The 20,568-nt window shown below is 41.2% G+C and overlaps 1 protein-coding gene across 1 annotated transcript in view; it reads left to right on the top strand.

Annotated features, from left to right (window-relative positions):
- The window catches only part of ZFAND3 (zinc finger AN1-type containing 3), a 122,305-nt gene that overhangs the window by 81,095 nt on the left and 20,642 nt on the right, over nucleotides 1–20,568 (top strand). The window contains exons 5-6 of the mRNA XM_060754080.2: nucleotides 421–486; nucleotides 16,233–16,403. Of these exons, the coding sequence (XP_060610063.2) occupies nucleotides 421–486; nucleotides 16,233–16,403 (237 nt within the window). The remainder of the gene's footprint in view (nucleotides 1–420; nucleotides 487–16,232; nucleotides 16,404–20,568) is intronic.

Raw genomic sequence — 20,568 nt, 5'->3', positions numbered from 1 at the left:
TTTCTAGCCAAAGTACTCAACTGCAGTAAAAAAAATTCTATTCCTTATAGTAGTGTGTCTTGTTTTGTCTTGTAGCTTCTGGTCATTCCAACATATGGCAACTCTAAAACAGCTCTATAATTTTCTTGACAAGATTTGTTCAGAAGAGATGTATTCCTACCTTCTCTTGAAGATGGGAGAATAAAACTTGCATAAGGCCACTCAACAGGTTTTCATACCAAAGCGACATTTGATCCCTGGACTCCAGAATCATCAAAGCACTGCACCATACTCACTAGTGTGTATTGCACACATTTAAGTGTGTATTTCACAAGATTATATTTGTTGAACAAATACTGGATGTAATTCTATTCTGGATAATCAGTATAGAAATGGAAAATAGTGCCAGGACTGACTGACTGACTGTCTTCTCTTTCCCAGGTGGGCCATGCACAGATACAGCTCATGTCTCTTTAACAACAGCAACCAAAAGATCCTGCGAGTCAGGTAATTTTGATTTTGTTTTGATTTGATTTATACTTTTATCAGGCTATATACTGAAGAAGAGACCAGGGCTGATAATTGTTTTGATGAGTTATTACTTTGAATAAACATTGCACAACATTTGGCAACATAGAATGTGGAAGCAATCCAGGGTTTGCTCACTTGCTCACATGCATTGGGAATGAGACAGGGAAGCAGGAAAGCGAGAATGGCGACCCCCGTCCCATCCTCGAATAAGCAAGCAAAGGAAATGTGCACACAACCAGACCTAGTCATCCTGCCAATACAGGTATTTTGTGTCTGTTTGGGTGTTAGCATTTGGGAAAACTAGAGATAGATATGGTTTTTCTACTTTCACCAGTCAATAACCCTCCCACAAAAATGGAGGGCCTTCTGTAAAAAAAAATACGCAATGCTGTTGAGAAATGCAAAATTAGTAGCACAGAGATACAATGTTCATTCAGTAACAGTATGTTTTGCAGAGCAGGTACGTTTCACAAAATCCCTGGAAAGCTTCAGTTCATCAAGCAAACATGTTAGATCCCTGAAGTTATTGTGGAAAAGCCCAACTTGTAATTACTGGTTTCCATACCTCACAGATTGTTGGCACATAGTTAAACCCCCTGAAGAATGCCTTCATATATTAGCAAAAATGCAAGAGCTTTTTAGTAATAAAAATCACCTCAGACTTCTTGAGACAGGTCTCGTTCATTCATGAGTTCTCTTGGGTGCTTTCCATTTTTTACACACAAAGCAGAGATACCATTCCACAGAACATTTGCAGTGAGACTCAAATAGGAGGAAATACTTCTTTAGATATGCAAATCTCAACCACAAAGAGCTTTAATTTTAGGAGCCAGTACTTTGAATTGTGGCCAGGAATGTATTGGTAAACAGCATTGTTATGGAGTTTTGTACCAAAAAGAAATATTCTGTTCTTCTTTAAGAATTTCACTTATTATCATTGGAAGCCTTATGCAGACTATCATAAGTTACTACAGTTTATCCTAGAAGGTTAAAGAAATTTGGATCAATATAGAAAAACCCTTCTTCTCTATGGAGACGTTAACAGAGGTTTATAGCCATTGCTGTCACTTGACTATAGGGCAGGAAAGTGGCGTTGAGGAGCACCTAATCCCATGAAAACTACTGTCACAAGAAGAACCTGCAGGGCATTGGGAATGCTTACCTTGTGACCTCCACCTTGCCTCAATTCAGTTTCCACCTGTTTATTTTCTCAACTGTGGCCTCTTAAACTGGTTTAAAGCAAATTTAAAAATGTTGAGAAAGGATGGGTCATCCAGATGTACATGTAATCACTTTGCCTTCTTATGCTTTATTTCCTTCACTTTAAATACTGTTTTTCTCCTATTGAAAAATTGTTTATTCAGGATCAAACAAATAACTATTACTTTAATAGAAGAGGTGCCTTTCTCTTCTGGAGTGAAGTAGTTATTGAAGATATATTACTTTCCAAGACAGATCACAGTAGCAGTCTTCTGTCTTGTCTTAAGTCTGTTTATGAAAAATGGCCCTCTTTTTCATGCTTATCTTGGCAGGTAAGTTTTCTTCTTACAACCACAATGTATTCTGTTATCAAGGTTTAATTAGTAGAGTAGACCCATTGAATATCATGAAGACTTAATATATCTGCACATGTGTAGATTCCATTTATTCAGTGGATCTAGAATAAATTGGAACATACTATTTGACTTAAACCTATGATTTACTCTATTTGGAATACTTATGCAATATCTAAATTTACCCAATGAGGTGTGTTGACTTGTCCTTGTGTTACTGTAAATACTATACCTTACCAGTAAAGAAAAATCCCTCTGTGAGTAGAGTAGAAAAAGGCAAGAGGTTACTCCACCCTAGAAGAACCTAAAAGAAGCAATTACTCTCTCTACTTTCTCTGCCATGGTGACACTTTCTAGCCTTTCTATGTACCCAGGCAGGAAAATGGCGGTGGCAGCAACTCTGATGCTTTCCCTCAAAGGAGCATCAAGAAAATAAGAGGGAGTTAGTGCTTCTGTTAGATTTTCGTGGCATTGGCCTAAACTCTCATCTTTCATCACCCTACTCAGAGAAAAGAACGGTTCCTCCAAAAAAAGAGAGAAAGAAATCCCTTCTCTGAATGACATTTTTTTTAATGCTATGTTGGGAAAGGGCAGCTGACTTCCCGAGGGCATTCTGAAATTGTCCCCTTTCCATGGAATTTTCTTTGACTTCTTCACAGATCATATCAAAATCTGTAATTTGGGCCCCAGAAACTGTACTTCACTTCATCCACAAAGTGGACTTAAAACACAACTATATAATATGTCACATAACTTTAACATAACAACCTCTGTGCTTTAAACTATGGATAGTTTTTAAATTAGTCTTTGGGATTTAAACTGTTTATTTTTAATATTGTTAATATTTAGTTCTATTTTAATGTTTGTACTTTTTTGATACTTTTATTGTATCTGTTTTATTGTAATCTGTTTTGAGTCTCTTTTTAGGGAGAGAAAAAGTGGGGTGTAATAATAATAATAATAATAACAACAACAACAACTACAAGGTTTTGTTTTGCAAGATAGAGGGGTAACTGTCATTAAACTTGTAATTTTTCTGAATATGATGGTCCACTTGAAGGTATTAGGATGCATCATGCCAAATGCAGTGACTAGTTCATTGGATTTGGTTTGGTGTTATGTTTAAGCTTCTTCCACACTCACATTTTTATTATGCATCATGTGTCTATCAAGGACAAAAAGTTCTAGTTTACCATTAATTGGGTATTCTTTTGTTCTGTAGTGTCTATGATAACTGTAAAAAAGGTTAGTGGCACTTTTAACTATAAAAACAACTTGAAGAGAGTTTTGTTGTTCAGTTGACCTTTAAGGTGCTCTTTAAGGAGGTCTTCAGTGTTTGACTGGTGGAGGGCACTGTTACAAATCCAGCTGTCTTCCGTCCTTTTCACTGAAAGAAGTACCATTATAGAACAAGGGTGTGCTGTATATCCTAGAGTGACAGTACCATTAATGACCCCACATTTTTTTAAAAAAAAAACCCTCTCTCAGTTCTGACTTGTACTAACAGAACAGCACATCAGGCAAGGCTGTAAATAAAAGTTATTACCTAATAGGTGGGCACTGAAGTGGAACATCCGGGAGCTGAGGCATAGAGGCCTTATTACTGCTCATCAGCAATTATAAACAGGATGAAGTGTCCAGGACTTGCACTGACACAGCAAAGGCTAATAGAGGCTATGAAAGGATAATGCTCCAGGATAGCGTGATGGATGTTGGTGGAATTTAAGTATCATCTTTTTCAACCTTTTTCTGATATCATTTATATTGTGTCTTCCACATTTCCATATTTTAGAGAAAAAGAGAGGTGGACTGATTCCTTTTTTGCCAAGATGTGGTGAAGAATGTTTTGTATAACATAGCACTAGATCCCAGAAGTTAACTAAAATAAATGAGAAAAAGTCCATGGTTACTGTGCATTTAAAATAACTAACTCTGGCATGTCAGTTTTGTCCTTTCTTAAAAAATATTTTGTGATTCAGTAAATTTTGGGTTATCCTGAACACAGTAATATTTATTCAATTTATTTTAAATATTTCTAGGCTGCCCTTTTGGTATCCAGAGCTTAAAACTTTTTTTATTCCCAAAAGCAAATCTTTATCTTGCCATTTTATATAAGGAACGCCATTTTACTACATCATGTAAAGCAGGGGTCCACAAACTTTTTAAACAGAGGGCCAGGTCACAGTCCCTCAAACAGTTGGAGGGCCGGATTATTTATTTTTTTTAAATGAATGAATTCCTATGCACGCTGCACATATGTTATTTGTAGTGTAAAAAACACTTTAAAACAATACAATAATTAAAATGAGGAACAATGTTAACAAATATAAACTTATTAGTATTTCAGTGGGAAATGTGGGCCTGCTTTTGGCTGATGAGATAGGATTGTTGTTGTTATGTGCTTTCAAGTCGTTTCAGGCTTTGGTTGACCCTGAGCGAGGGCCAGGTAAATGACCTTGGAGGGCCGCATCTAGCCCCCCGGGCCTTGGTTTGAGGACCCCTGATGTAAAGGGAAGTGAGCATCCATGGATTTTGGTATCCACATGGGATCCTGAAACTAAACTCCAGTGAATTCAAAGGTCCTATTTATTTTCTTAAAAGTAGCAATCTCTTTACAGTAACCCTGGAGGAAACATACCTTCTTATTGTATTCTTTAGGGGTCATATTCTACCAGCACCTTGCCTTTTCCTTTGTGGTTTTATAGTGTTTTGTGCTCTAGAAGTAGGATTCCAGTTACAGCAAGAATGTATGTCTTCATTCACCAAGAGAAACATAACAATTGAGAAGAGATTATTTGACCTCACATACCTAAGAATATAGGAGCTCTGGTGATGCAGAGGGTTAAGCCCTTGTGTCAGCAGGATGGCTGGTCAGCGGTTCAAATCCGAGGAAAATGGGTTGAGCTCCCTCTGTCAGCTCCAGCTCCCCATGCGGGGACATGAGAGAAACCTACCACAAGTATGATAAAACATCAAACATCCAGGCATCCCCTGAGCAAAGTCCTTGCAGGCAACCAATTCTCTCACATCAGAAGCAACTTGCAGTTTCTCAAGTTACACAAGAAAAAAAACCTTAAGAATTATTGCATCAACATATTGCACAATTTTAACTACTGCTGCTATAATTTCAGCATCTTGGAACATGATCCTGCTCCAGTGCCAGAATACATGATAGCACAGTATGACTAGGGTCCAAATATTGAGGAACTAAATTATGATCATATTATTAACTTTCTTCCTGAAGAGCAAGAACTCTACATCCTGTTTCATATATCCATATGTTCTATTCAGTTTTTAAATAGTTTTTAAATAGTTTTGTAGAATGGTTTTTATGTATTTAATTTTTAATAATCATGTCATGGTTGGTATTGCATTGATTTTGCGTTATAAAGCTGTTCCTCTGGGGTACTTTACGTCAGTGGCAGGGTATATATATTTCTCTTAGCAGTATAGCCTTTCTTATGAGTAATTTGTTGTTAAGAACTACCTGAAAGATCTAAATAGGTTGTTCCCATGAAAAAAATAGCATTTGTCATTGTCATTTGTCATTTGTCATTACTTCTTTTGAAGTAATTCAAAAGAAATTTAAGTATAACATCATAGAATGTTTTTGAAAAGCACATTTCTAAATCGCTGTAGTAAAAAAAAAAAAGAGATCATTTTGAGTATATTCATTCCAGAAGATGAATTGTAGGAAATAACAGAAGCAACTAGCAGTTGGACTGGGAATATATTTACAGTCTTTTATTCAAAACCTTTTGCATAGCATAAAATTGATTGTCCTGCCTATATTTAAAAAATTGACAAGTACATTGAAATAAAAATGTCTGGTGATATGATTTGACCATTGAAATTCACATCACATACCTTACAAGATATATTGTTGAAGGTTTTCATGGCCAGAATCACTGGGTTCCAGAAGCATTCTCTCCTGACATTTCACCTGCATCTATGGCAGGTATCCTCAGAGGTTGTGAGGACCGCACAACCTCTGAGATGCCTGCCATAGATGCAGGCGAAACGTCAGGAGAGAATGCTTCTGGAACATAGCCATACAGCCCAAAAATGTACAACAAACTTACAAGATAACTTGTGTTCACAGGTCAACATTTAAAGCAAAATACTTCTGTTTGCCAAATATTTTGTGTATATATAGTCTAAGAAAACTCATATAATTTAAATATTCTTCTCTAATTTTTATTGGCAATATGGACATGGTTTTTATCTTGGCTTAAAAATAGCCCATAGTGTTTTCATATGCACATTCATATGCTTGTTCTTACTATCCTCATCTTTTTCTCTCTCTACATTCATGAAGATCTCTTTTACACTAAAACAGTATGGTTCCATTTTAACTGCCATGATTTCATCCACTGGAATCCCGGGAATTGTAGTTTGATGGGACACTAAAACTTTCTGACAGGAATTCAAATGAAACTATAAATCTGAAGACTTGATAGAGTGACCCCATAGCACTCAAAGTGGTATTAGAGTTACAATTGTATGCTTTTGAAGCATACCTCAGGCATTTCACAGTCTGCTTTCCATCTTCCTTTCTTACTGCTTCTTTTTTTAACCCAAGTCTGCTGTGCTGAATTCTTGATAGATTTGTTTGCAATGACATAGATTTCCCTTTTAAAATAGTGTAAAATATTGTGGTGGTGATATTTGAAGGTTCCTTAATCCGTGCCGTTAGTGACACTTGCACAGGTGCCATGGATCCTAAGTATCAATTTTTATGTGATGAGATGTTGTGTCTCTGATATTGTCATCATGCCAGATATTGAACTAAGTATAGCTTTTCTTGAAAAGAAAATTGCAATGGAGGAGCTTTTTAAAAAAAAATCTTTGGTGCTTTCTGTCCTTTTCTTCCTTCCTATTTACATATTTGCTTGTACATTTCCTGTTGTAGTGAACTGTGAATCGCACATATGGTATTCCTGCGCCTGCGCAGGCCCAGCTTTGGAACCTAAACATTTTTGCTCCCCTGGTCCCGCCCCCCCCCCTCGAGTATATAAGGCCCGTGGGCGGGACCAACCGCCAATTCTCTTTTTTCGGCCGATAGTATAGGCATCAGCATAGCGAACCTTCGTTTCTCAATTTTTGGCCTTGACTCGGACTGTACTTTGACTACGAGCTTTCGCTTTTCCAACCTGGTTTGACTCGGACTGTATTTTGACTACGTTTATCCTGATTTCTGGCTCCCCTGACTCCTGGACTGTACGACAACTCTACGGATCAAACTGGCACGAGTGAGCCCCGAGATGGCTACCACCTCTTTCAAAAAATGCATCAAATGCCCAAACGTGTTGCCTGATACGGATGGGCATGAACTCTGCCTTGCATGCCTGGGGGAAATACATCTCTCCCAGCCCTGCACGATCTGCGCGGCCTTCACTCCGCAAATGCGGAAAAACTGGGAATCGCGCTTGAAGGCAGCCCTATATGAAAGGGCCCTCCTGCCCTCGCCTACGCCAAGGCCAGCACCGGGGCCCAAGTTAACTCTCTTACCTTCAGAGGCTGCACCTAAAAAGAAGGCCAAGAGGCCCAAGGAGGAGGCCCAAGATGGCCGCGCCGAACCTCAGGGCCGGAGCGTGTCCAAGAAGGCGGGAAAATCAACGCCAGATAGTCGCCAGTGCTCTGTGCCGGCGCTTTCGACCTCGAGCCCTTCTCTACCATCGGGAAACAGGGCACCTCCCCGTGAGCCCGATGCGCGACGGGGATCGAGGGGCAGGTCCAGAGCGACCTCATCGTCATCTTCCTCCTCCTCCTCCTCCTCCTCCTCCCGATCATCCAGGAGGGCACGCCGCTCTCGCAGATCCTGCTGGGGCCAGTATGGACCTGGCCCTTACCCATACTCTGGCTTCTGGCAGATGGCCCCATCGGGGCAAATGATGCTCCAACAACACACCCCTCCCTTTGCACCTATGCCTCACATGGAGGCTATTCCTGGCATTCCTCAAAGGGGCTTGGGTACATCCACAACTATGTTTCCTACCCCAAACCTAATGCCACCACCATGGCTCTACCCCCGAGAGCACAAGCATCTGCCTCCCGCCCTGATCGGGCACCCAGAGCAGCTCAAGAACCTTGTGTGGGACAAAGCCTATGCATTGATCGTTCTGTTTGTGTTGACCAAACGCTGTGTATTGAACCCCCTGATTGTGTTGAACCTGTTAATGGGAGGGCTACACCTGTGCCGGCCTCATCCCACCAACCTCCAACCACACCGATTGTGGAGCATGAGGACCCCGCGCCCCACGTGGAGCAGAGAACCATGGAACTGGAGGACTCTAACTCCGATTCAGACTCTCCTGACCAAGTGGCGACCCCTAGCGCCATGGACTCTGGTCCTCTACCGCCTGACTTCAATAAATTTGCTTGCTTAGTAGATAGAATGATTAAGGCTTTGGACATCCCAGCCCCCAAAGCTCCGGAGCATGTAGATGACCCCATGTTCCCTTCCGAGGAGCAGATTGTGGCTACCTCTACTACATTGCCTATGCTCCCCTACTTGCTGAAACTGGCCAAAATATTAGATACCTCATCGGCTATAGTGCCTGCCATTCCCAAGAGGGTCGACAACATGTACAAGATCGACCTATCAAAAGCCAAATGGGTGGCAAACCCCCCCAAACCAAACACAGTGGTAGCCAAGGTGGTTAAATCGAAGGGGCCGAAGGGCACCCTATCCTCTCCCCCAGATAAGGAGGGCAAAAAAGTGGATGCCCTAGGGAAAAAGGCGCATGTGGCGGCTGGCCTTGTCACCAGAATGGTGCATTACGCCACATATATGGCGGGCTGCCAGACCTTTCTTTGGGGCAAAATGCTCCCATATCTTGATAAGTTGCCCCATGAAGAACAACGCTTTCCCAGGGCTCTGCAAGCAGAAGCGGTGCTTCTTTCAAAGATCCAAAAGGATTTCGCAAAGCACCTGGCTGAAGCAGCAGGTCACCTGTTTGTTACAGCCATATCTATCAGAAGGCATGCCTGGCTTAGATCTGCTAACCTCTCCGAGGAAGGCAAAGCCTTAGCCGAAGACCTTCCTCTTCACGAGGAAGGTCTGTTCAATCCGGAAATGGATGGAACACTAAAGGAAAAGCAAGAAGTGCGCCAGGCCGCCAATAAGTTCAGCTATACCTGGCAGCCCTACAACCAACAGCGTACAAGGTGGCAACCTCCCTCTGGCAATTTCTGTAAGAATTTTAATAACTCTTACTCAGGTCCCTTTAGGGGATGGGGTTCCTCATCATCTAGGTACCAAGGAATCTCCTATAATTCTAAACCAAGGTTCCAGCCCTATCAAAACAAACCCAAACAGGGCGCCTCAAGGAAGTGCCTTTGATGATAATAGCCCCATCCTTCTAAAACCTATGGCTGTTCCCTCCGCGACTTTGAATGTTGAGCCCCTCGAGGCTCCCGTTGTCCCAGTTTTGTGGTAGCCCATCTACGCACTCAGGGCATTGTAGTTTACCCCTACATAGACGATTGGTTGATTGTTTCTCGCTCACGCAGCCAACTACAATTTGAGGTACAAAGGAAAGCCGAAACTAAGACAAGTCAAACCCGCATTTTGGACTTTAGGAGAGCTGATTTCCAAAAAATGAAGGAAACGCTGAGCAGCATTCCGTGGACACAGATACTAAAAGACAAGGGAGTTACGGCTGGATGGGAATTTCTCAAGAGTGAAATACTCAAGACGCAATTGCAAACCGTGCCAACAAAGAGAAAAAATAGGACAAGTGCAAAGAAGCCAGAATGGATGTCCAAAGAACTTCTAACTGTGCTAAGACACAAAAGAGACATGCACAAGAAGTGGAAAAAGGGAGAAATCACCAAATAGCCAACACCTGTAGGGAAAAGGTCCGCAAGGCTAAAGCACAAAACGAGCTCAGGCTTGCCAGGGACATTAAAAACAATAAAAAGGGCTTCTATTCTTATGTCAGTAGAAAAAGGAAAAACAAGGAGGCGATAGGACCTCTTCGCGGAGAAGATGGGGCAATGTTGACAGGGGATAGGGAAAAGGCAGAACTACTTAATGCCTTCTTTGCCTCGGTCTTCTCACAAAAAGAGAGTCTTCAACCTCAGCAAGATGGAGTGGATGAGGGATTGGAGGACATCCAACCCCAAATTGGGAAAGAAGTCGTCCAGGAATACCTGGCCGCTCTTAATTAGTTCAAGTCCCCAGGGCCAGATCAACTACACCCCAGAGGAGGGCCAATGTGGTCCCAATCTTCAAGAAGGGAAAACTACACCCCAGAGGAGGGCCAATGTGGTCCCAATCTTCAAGAAGGGAAAAAAGGATAACCCAAACAACTACCGTCCGGTCAGCCTCACGTCGATACCGGGCAAGATTCTGGAAAAGATTGTTAAGGAAGCGGTCTGCAAACACTTAGAAACAAATGCAGTCATCGCTAATAGTCAACATGGATTTATCAAAAACAAGTCATGCCAGACTAATCTGATCTCTTTCTTCGATAGAGCTACAAGCTGGGTAGATGCGGGGAATGCCGTGGATGTAGCATACCTGGATTTCAGTAAGGCCTTCGACAAGGTCCCCCATGACCTTCTGGCAAGGAAACTAGTCCAATGTGGGCTAGGCAAAACTACGGTGAGGTGGATCTGTAATTGTTTAAGTGGACGAACACAGAGAGTGCTCACTAATGCTTCCTCTTCATCTTGGAAAGAAGTGACAAGTGGAGTGCCGCAGGGTTCCGTCCTGGGCCCGGTCCTGTTCAACATCTTTATTAATGACTTAAATGAAGGGCTAGAAGGCATGATCATCAAGTTTGCAGACGACACCAAATTGGGAGGGATAGCCAATAGTCCAGAGGACAGGAGGGATAGCCAATAGTCCAGAGGACAGGATTCAAAACGATCTTGATAGATTAGAGAGATGGGCCAAACCTAACAAAATGAAGTTCAACAGTGACAAATGCAAGATACTCCACTTTGGCAGAAAAAATGAAATGCAAAGACACAGAATGGGGGACGCCTGGCTCGAGAGCAGTACGTGTGAAAAAGATCTTGGAGTCCTCGTGGACAACAAGTTAAACATGAGCCAACAATGTGATGTGGCGGCAAAAAAAGCCAATGGGATTTTGCCCTGCATCAATAGGAGCATAGTGTCTAGATCTAAGGAAGTAATGCTACCCCTCTATTCTGCTTTGGTTAGACCACATCTGGAATATTGTGTCCAATTCTGGGCACCACAATTCAAGAGAGATATTGACAAGCTGGAATGTGTCCAGAGGAGGGCGACTAAAATGATCAAGAGTCTGGAGAACAAGCCCTATGAGGAGCGGCTTAGGGAACTGGGCATGTTTAGCCTGAAGAAGAGAAGGCTGAGAGGAGATATGATAGCCATGTATAAATATGTGAGAGGAAGCCACAAGGAGGAGGGAGCAAGCTTGTTTTCTGCTTCCTTGGAGACTAGGACGCGGAACAATGGCTTCAAACTACAAGAGAGGAGATTCCATCTGAGCATTAGGAAGAACTTCCTGACTGTGAGAGCCGTTCAGCAGTGGAACTCTCTGCCCCGGAGTGTGGTGGAGGCTCCTTCTTTGGAAGCTTTTAAGCAGAGGCTGGATGGCCATCTGTCAGGGGTGATTTGAATGCAATATTCCTGCTTCTTGGCAGGGGGTTGGACTGGATGGCCCATGAGGTCTCTTCCAACTCTTTGATTCTATGATTCTATGATTCTACAGCGTCACATTTCTGTTATTCTCTGTCTCCTCCAGTCTTTAGGATTGATCGTCAACATGGAGAAGTCATCCCTAACGCCGTCTCGCCAAATCCAATTTATTGGAGCCCTTCTGGATTCGCATACTCAGAGGGCATACCTGCCTGGCGACCGGTTTTCCACCTGCAGGAACTCATCAGAATGGCTCGGGAATACTCCACTGTGACAGCTAGACAAGTCCAGATCCTCTTGGGTCATATGGCTTCTACCACAGCGGTAACCCCCTTTTCACGGTTACGAATGCGCCCCCTACAGGCTTGGTTTAGCTCAGTTTTCAACCCCCTCAGGGACAACCCTGGGGTCAGACTGTCGTTGCCGGAGCATGTCCGCCATTCTCTTGGGTGGTGGACGCAGCCCCAGTGGGTTTGCATGGGACTTCCCTTTCAACCCCCATCTCCTACACTAACTATCACAACGGATTCCTCCCTGACGGGTTGGGGAGCGCATGCACAGGGCGTCATTGCCCAGGGCAAGTGGTCCCCAAGCGAAGCCATGCTCCACATAAACGTGTTAGAGCTCATGGCAGTAGAAAAAGCCCTAAAGTCATTTGAAGGCATGGTAAGAAACACGGTAGTACAGGTTCTAACAGACAACACAACCGTCATGTACTACCTAAACAAACAGGGCGGTACACATTCACATCAACTTCTGCACCTCACGATCAGCATCTGGGATTGGTGCATTCAGAGAGGGACCTTTTTGCTAGTCTCACACCTTCCAGGGGATCAGAACTCCCTGGCAGATTCTCTGAGCAGGAGTCCAATGGGGCGTCATGATTGGTCCCTGGACCCGGAGGAGTTGGGGAAGATTTTTCGGATGTGGGGTCATCCGGAAATAGACTTATTTGCATCCCACGAGAACAAGAAATGCGACAAATTCTGCGCAAGGACACAACCCTCTCTGGAGGGGGATTGTCTAGGGCATGCGCTTCTAAGGAATTGGGATGGTCCCATAGTTTACGCTTTCCCGCCCTTCCCTCTGCTATTGAGGGTGGTTGCAAAAATACAAACGGACAGCACACATTGCATCTTGATAACCCCTTGGTGGCCGCGTCAACCATGGTTTGCCCCACTCCTGCAGTTATCAGAGGGGAACTTTGTGAGACTCAAGAACAAATCGAATCTCCTAACCTCCCAACAGGGTGGGTTCTTTACCCGGATGTTCAAACGTTGAGACTGACGGCTTGGCTAGTTCGTCCAATCGAATAGAAAACGGCCCACGCCTTTCGCAGTCCATAGGCCATCGACTAAACGGTCATACACATTTAAGTGGGCACGCTTTAGTAAGTTTGCTGTATCGAGGGAATTTCGACCTGAATCAGCTCCTATCTCCGTAGTTCCGGATTTCCTGTTATCTCTGTCGGAATCGGGCCTTTCTAACTCTTCCATTAAGTGTTACTTAGCGGCCATTTCATGGTTCAGAAGAAAAGTAGGGCTACCTTCGTGCTTCACTGACCATACGGTCAAGGCCTTCTTAAAGGGTCTAGCCAATGTCAGACCACCAGTAGCCCCTATTGCGCCCTCTTGGAACCTGGAGTTGGTTCTTTCATCGCTGATGAGGGTACCCTTTGAACCGTTGGCGTTGACTGATTTAGCCTCGCTTACCTGGAAGGTGGCTTTCCTAGTAGCTATTACATCGGCCAGGAGGTCGAGTGAGTTGTGTGCACTTAGGGTGGACCCGCCTTATTTGAAGTTTCATGGGGATAAGGTAGTTTTACGAACAGACCTGGCGTTCTTGCCCAAGGTCTCCACACGGTTCCATAACTCCCAGGAACTCATCCTTCCAGCATTTTTTCAGAACCCGGAAACACCATTAGAGAAAAGTCTACACTTGTTAGATGTTAGGAGGGCTCTACCTTTCTACATACAGAGAACAAAGGATTTCAGGAAATCTCCTAGATTGTTTCTTAAGTATCGGAAAGATACTAAAGGTTTACCGGTTACATCTCAGCGGTTTTCTGCTTGGATCGTGGCAACCATCCGCACTTGTTACCGCTTGGCAGGGAAGGAATTGCCTCAACAGTTGCATGCTCATTCAACTAGGGCCATGGCCACTTCTATGGCATTTCTGAAGGGAGTTCCTCTGGAGGAGGTCTGCCGAGCAGCCACTTGGGCCTCTCCGAGCACCTTTGTCTCTCATTATAAGCTCGATGTGAGATCTAGAAGAGAGGCTCATTTTGGTAGGACTGTTCTTTTCTCTGCTGTGACATGACTCCCACCATCCTTCTTCTTAGCTTGCTAGTCTACCATATGTGCGATTCACAGTTGACTACGACAGGAAATTATGGGTTGCTTACCTGTAACCGTAGTTTCCTGAGTAGTCACCTGTGAATTCGCACATCCCCGCCCTTCCTCCCCTCGAGTGTCATGCCGCTTTCCTTCTGGCTGCTGTGCAGCGGAAGAGAATTGACAGTTGGTCCCGCCCACGGGCCTTATATACTCGAGGGGGGGGCGGGACCAGGGGAGCAAAAATGTTTCTTTAAGATTCTAGAAGGTTCCGAAGCTGGGCCTGTGCAGGCGCAGGAATACCATATGTGCGAATTCACAGGTGACTACTCAGGAAACTACGGTTACAGGTAAGCAACCCATAATTTTCAGTGTTCTTATCTTCATGCAGAGGAGCAATTCTGTGAAATAACAAGGAAGTGCCACAGTGTTGTTAGTGAAACAATGTATGTACAGTCTGAAAATGCTACTATGGCAGGAGATAAATAGAGACTGAAAGTCAGTAACAATAGTTTTGACATAGTTTATTTGGAAATTATGGGGAGAGAACATTAAATAGTAGAGGCATGACAGTATGAGCTCCTGAAAAAAAAAACACATTTTAAGGACAATGTCCTGTCCCTTCAAGACTACAATAACATTTTGTTCCTTTCCCTTATAGTTTCCCCCTCAATCCTTCAGAGTATCTACAGTTTCAAGAAACGACTCCTTTAGAAACTGTAGAACAGATCATTCGTTATTTACTCTGTATATAATGAGTTCCCTCTCAGCTATGAAACTCACTGGGCAAGTCACACACTCTCAGCCTTAGGGGAAGGCAATGGCAAACCCCTCCTGAACATATCTTTTTGTTTGGCTAGAGTAATCTAGGGTGTACTAATAAGGTGTAGACGCCTAACGAATCTGAACCCTACTCTTGGCCTCATTGCTAATTTACTGGGAACAACTGTGATGCTCCTCTGTGTCACTTGAATAGAGATTAGAAACTGGGGGTTTTAGCTGAGTGCACTAGTACGATCACTCTCACATTACACACAAGAGTTCTACAGCTCTTTAACTCAGATTGTAGTGAAGTCTACTACTCAATAAAATATTATACAGTGGCTTTAATTCCATTAGACAAACTGGATAATCAAATCACCTCGTATAGTATGGTTTGTCTAGTGATGCCCCTCCCTTGCCAGGATAAGGAGAAGAGTAGACTCCAGCGATATTCCAAGTACATTCATATGTAGACCGAAACTACCAATCCTTTGATGTGGTTTTCTGCTGCTATGTCTCATTATTATGGAAACAGAATTTATTTTTTTCTTTCATAATTGTAGTCAATCAATTTAGTTACTTGGCCCTCACTTGAAACACATGCCCACATAATAATTTGAAATTGGTAGGTTTGAAAAAAAATTTTTACTCACCATGGTATTCTCAATATTAATAGTTTATTATAAGTTAGTTTCTCCCTTCTTATAGATGTTTTACCTCAAGCACCTTTCAATTCACAGTCTCATAAAGAAATGGGTTTTCCTATCTCTTCTCTTTCTGAAGAACAGGATTTTCCCAAGAGAGGAAAACATTACAAATAAGGTTATTAAAATATGTAGTGCCTTTGCTGGTTTTAAAGAGCTCCTCTGAGCCTGTAGCAGCATGTACATGGTGCTTAGTTTATCTTGTCTGTATATAATCATTTACATTTAGATTGTTATCCTTATAGTGAGAGGAATGCACAGTATGGTGCTTTCATGTACCTTCGTTTGGTTATTTCAGCTTCAGCTGGCAAACTGTGCTCCAAAAATCTCTTTCCTGCTCTGCTAGGAAATAGTATGAATTTGTGTTCAATTGTTTTTCATTACAGCTATCACTAGTTTGTATAGGGGCAGTGGATGAAGCTGTGTAGAAACTTCTATAAAGGATATGAAAAACAAAGCTCACCTGTGCAGGGGTTGTCCAAATGCTGGCACAGAGCAAGAACCACAACCAAACAAAGTTAATCTATTGTGTGTATGTGAAATCTGTAAAGGATGTTTGGGGGGGGGGGGGGAACCTAGGTTACTGATCAAGTACCTGTTTTGATGATTAAGAGAACATACGTATATGGGGTACTTTAAAAGGCAAAGTGAGCCAACATGCTACTTACATGTATTAATCCAGAGGTCTTGCTAAAGAAAAAGCTAACCTAATTGTCTTTCCTGGGGGGGAAAACAGATTCACAATTGGAGAATGAGGCTTCCCCTGAGAAGCGACCACGGTTACTGGAGGAATGCAATGACAGGCCTGAAGAAATGAACCGTTCCAAACAGAAGAGCAGACGCAGATGTTTCCAGTGCCAAACGAAACTGGAGCTGGTACAGCAAGAGTTGGGATCATGTCGCTGTGGTAAGAGATTAAGCTCTAGTGGTGAGAGATTCATTTTTTGTTTAAAACCCTGTTGTGATCTTCCTTGCATAGTTTAGGATGATCAGGGTTTTTTTATGGTGATGCAACAATTAATTAACTGATGAAGAAACATAATTTTTTTTGTCGTGTCAGGAGCGACTTGAGAAACTGCAAGTCGCTTCTGGTGTGAGAGAATTGGCCGTCTGCAAGGACGTTGCCCAGGGGACACCTGGATGATTTGATGTTTTATCATCCTTGTGGGAGGCTTCTCTCATGTCCCCGCATGAGAAGCTGGAGCTGATAGAGGGAGCTTATCCGCCTCTCCCCGGATTCGAACCTGCGACCTGTCGGTTTTCAGTCCTGCCGGCACAGGGGTTTAACTCACTGTGCCACCGGGGGCTCTAAGAAACACAGTGTACATTGCATAGTGATTTAAAAGATTTAAGGCTTGGCAAATGCCTTCACCAGTATACTGAATGATTTCACAGTTCAGTTATATGTCTAGTCAAATATAGAATTGGGTTTTGAGCACAACATCTGTATTTCTGTTCTTATCAGATGTGCCCAATCTTCACACATTTAAGACTCCTAGTCTAAACCTTGAGTTTCCTCAGAGTTTCTCTATCAGTTCCATGTATGGATTAAGTGCTTTGTATAAACTAAGAAATCAAATCAAAAACACAAACATAAAAAGCATTGAATTTGAATTAATTTGGTTTAATTAATCATTATTTTGTTATTTCTGGTTTGGTTTTTTTCTGAATTTAGCTCCTAATTAAGTTTTCCCCCAAGGATTATTAGATATTACACATCACCAAGCTGGGAATTTTTTAGTAGTATTTTTTAAAAAAATAATACAATGATTAAAATTTTAGTTTTTGAATATTAAACATTGTCTTTGTAGTAATAAAAAAGACTCCTCAAAAACTTGCCAAAGCATGCTTTGACAGTTTTAGCACTTTGTCAGCGTGCTATGAGATGGAAAAGGCTGAAAACCACTGCATGGAATGCTAAATATTTTGTATGTCAAGCCTGCCTTTCCAGATATCTTGCAAACATCTTAAATTCAAATAGTTGTATGGTATACTTGGCCAATTGCACTGCCCTTTAAGAGGTAATGTACTCAGTGAATGTATTTTTGTTCCATTTAATGTTCATGAACTTGATTATAAAAGTGACATTTGTAGACAATTCCCCTTGAGAACATGCAAGGAAATCCAATTGTTTCCTAGTGCTGTATACAATCTAAAATAATAAAGTTTATTACTTTAAATTGTATACATTGCAGTTAGTAACAAGCTGGAGATATGCCAACCTACTTATAGACATAAGGTATTTTTTTAAAAGATTGAGTTCCTTGAAACCCATCGGAAAATCTGTCTAAATGTACATTTATGCATTTGTAGATGGGAATAGAAGATGTTAATATGCAGCTTGGTCAGCATGTTAACCACAGATGCTCAGGAAACCCATTTCCTGCACTATTAACTGTACCACAATGATTTTATTCACAAAGCACTTTGCAAACTGTCTTTTTAAAAAACAGTAGTGAAGCTTGATAAAAATGAGTCTAGGAAGGTTTCATTAGAACTGGATGAGGCAATGTGAAATGAGATATTACAAAGAATGATACAAGTCAATCCTCCGCTCTAGGAAAGTCCTGAAACAGGGCTGGGCAATATAATTTGATATACATCACATTATTGTCCTGAGAAAAAATGTTCTTATTAATGTGAAACAATGGAGATTTTAGTGAATATCTTAAGGTTTGTAACTCTTTTTCCTATTTTGGCCTATTTTGCTGAACATGGTATTACTGTCTAATACCAACTTACTTGAGCTAATAAATACACACTGATTAGTATCTCAAATCAATCACTTACTATGCATGCAGAATTTCAAACACCTTCAAAACTATTTCTGTAAGAAGAAGCAACCATCTATTCTTTTTATGCTGCAGTGGCAATACCCTATTGAAAAATTATCTTTATTGCCAGTCAAGCCTCTGAAGAACTATTGACATTTTTTGCTATTTACTTTTTTTTTTTGGAGGGAGGGTATAATGGCAGTAACTCCTCAAAGGTTTAATGAGGACTACAGAATATTCCTGAAAAAACACAAGGCAGGATGGCAGTTTCCTATTTCTGACTTTTATTTTAATTTAATAAGTGCATTATTTACCTAGAAAAATGAAGTGAGCCAAAACAAAGTGGGCAACACTTTAGTGTGGCGTACTCTCTCCAATCCAAAAGTGATTGACGGTATTTGTAATGAAAAGTATCCTTTTATTATTCATCTGATTTATTGTCGCGCATGCCCTTCCTTGGAGAATTTTATGCTGTAATGTTGTGCAGAGATTCGTGGAACAAGCTTCATTGAGCATGCATACATAGAATACATAGAATTGCTTTGCAAGAATTGCTTCAGAGATGTAGCTTGTTTCCTTTGTACTCACAGCAAATCTGTGTATTCTGTCAAGTAGAACACATAAGTAAAACCAAATTTATATAGATATTATATACAGACACTTCCACATGCAGTTCTTTTGTAAATTATGTGTCTCTTATTTGTGTGTGTGTGTTTCAATCCCAAGCATGCTTTCCAGGAAGTAAACATCATAGAATTAAACAAGAACTTTTTTCAGAACTGTTTGAATGGTTGGCGGGTGGGGTGGGTCAATTATATTCTAAGAGAGGGTGACCTCCAGCTTCTTCTGCTAGGACATGCTCCACCATTGCCACAGGATATATTTTGTGGAGGTTCCTAGTTTACATTCCCAGATTTCCTAAAGTAGTCCTGTTTTAGTCAGATATCTGTAACTTGGGGACATGCCTGTATATAAGAGGGGAAAACGAGCAAACCTTACTGTTTTGCTGTTTGATCCACCGGCCAATTACTGAACAAAATTAATATAACTTTCTACCTGATTTTAAAGAACTCTTTTTTGCTATTATATTCTGCCTTTCCTTGTTTTGGGAATTAAAATTATATTTCCAAAAACAATAAAACAGATCTAGTAGTGTAAATGGTTATGATAGGATCATTTTGATCATGTTGTTCTTCAGTTTAAAAACCTGCAGAGAATGACATCTGTTGAGATGTTTTGATACCACAAATATTTCAGAGGCCAGTATCAGAGTGTACCTGTGCTGGATTCCATTGGTTTTGCCAGAAGCTTCTGAAAACCCATTCACTTTCATCTCAAAATCTACTTGAGATGCTTGGGAGACTTTTTTAGGACATGGAGAGCGGCTTCAGGTTGGAGGGAGGAGTGATCTTGAATATAAAAATACTCTATTAGAACCTGGCCAAAATGTCTATTTGTGTTCAGATAGATCTTTGGCCGATTTAATATTTTAAAAGCTTAAATCCATTTAAATATCATTGTGGGGTAACAAAATGCATAACTTAGTCTGTTTGACTAAATGGACCAGCCAGAAACTGAATAGCAGCTGAAGAACTGTAGTTATTGTTTTGTTGTTTTCCTTAACAAAGTTATACTGTTTGTGATCTCAATATCTTTTTATACTTTTAATAAATAATTGACTTGACTTTTTACATAATTCTATACTGTTGACTCATTATCCTATCAAAAGTTATTTAAACTTCAAATTAGTAAAGAAATATGATAAACATAAAATATCCTAATTACTCATCCCTGTGGGTAAAAAAAGAATTGACTTTTTATATTTACCATTCAGTTTCTGGTTTTCTTAATACAGTTTAAATCTAGTAACTGCTCCATTACCAATAACAAACTGAAAAAAAGTTGAAAATCTTTTTAGAATATCAGTTACATCAGGTAAGCGATCTTGCTTTTTGTTTTTTGCTCTCATCTGTATCTGAAACAGAAAAAATACAATGTGAGCAACTAGTTTTTTTCCCTCCCATCCCAACAAGTATGTATCCAGTAAAAGTGATAGTGAGACTTACAAACTACACAATTGCAGGGAGAGAGAAAAAGAAAACACTCTAAAATTCCATTCAAAACTAGCATATATTACTTCTTATGTGAATGCGTATTAAAAAATAAAATCAATTTATTGATTTTAATGTATGGACTAACTGTCTTAATTGTTGTAATTGCTGTTTACATGTTTTATCCATTGTTATGTTTATGTTGGCATTGAATTGTGCCTTTTTTAAGCCTCCCTGAGTCCCCCCT

Source organism: Anolis sagrei, chromosome 1 (assembly GCF_037176765.1).
Source record: "Anolis sagrei isolate rAnoSag1 chromosome 1, rAnoSag1.mat, whole genome shotgun sequence".
Lineage (NCBI taxonomy): Eukaryota > Metazoa > Chordata > Lepidosauria > Squamata > Dactyloidae > Anolis > Anolis sagrei.
This window is presented reverse-complemented; position numbering and strand designations above follow the sequence as displayed.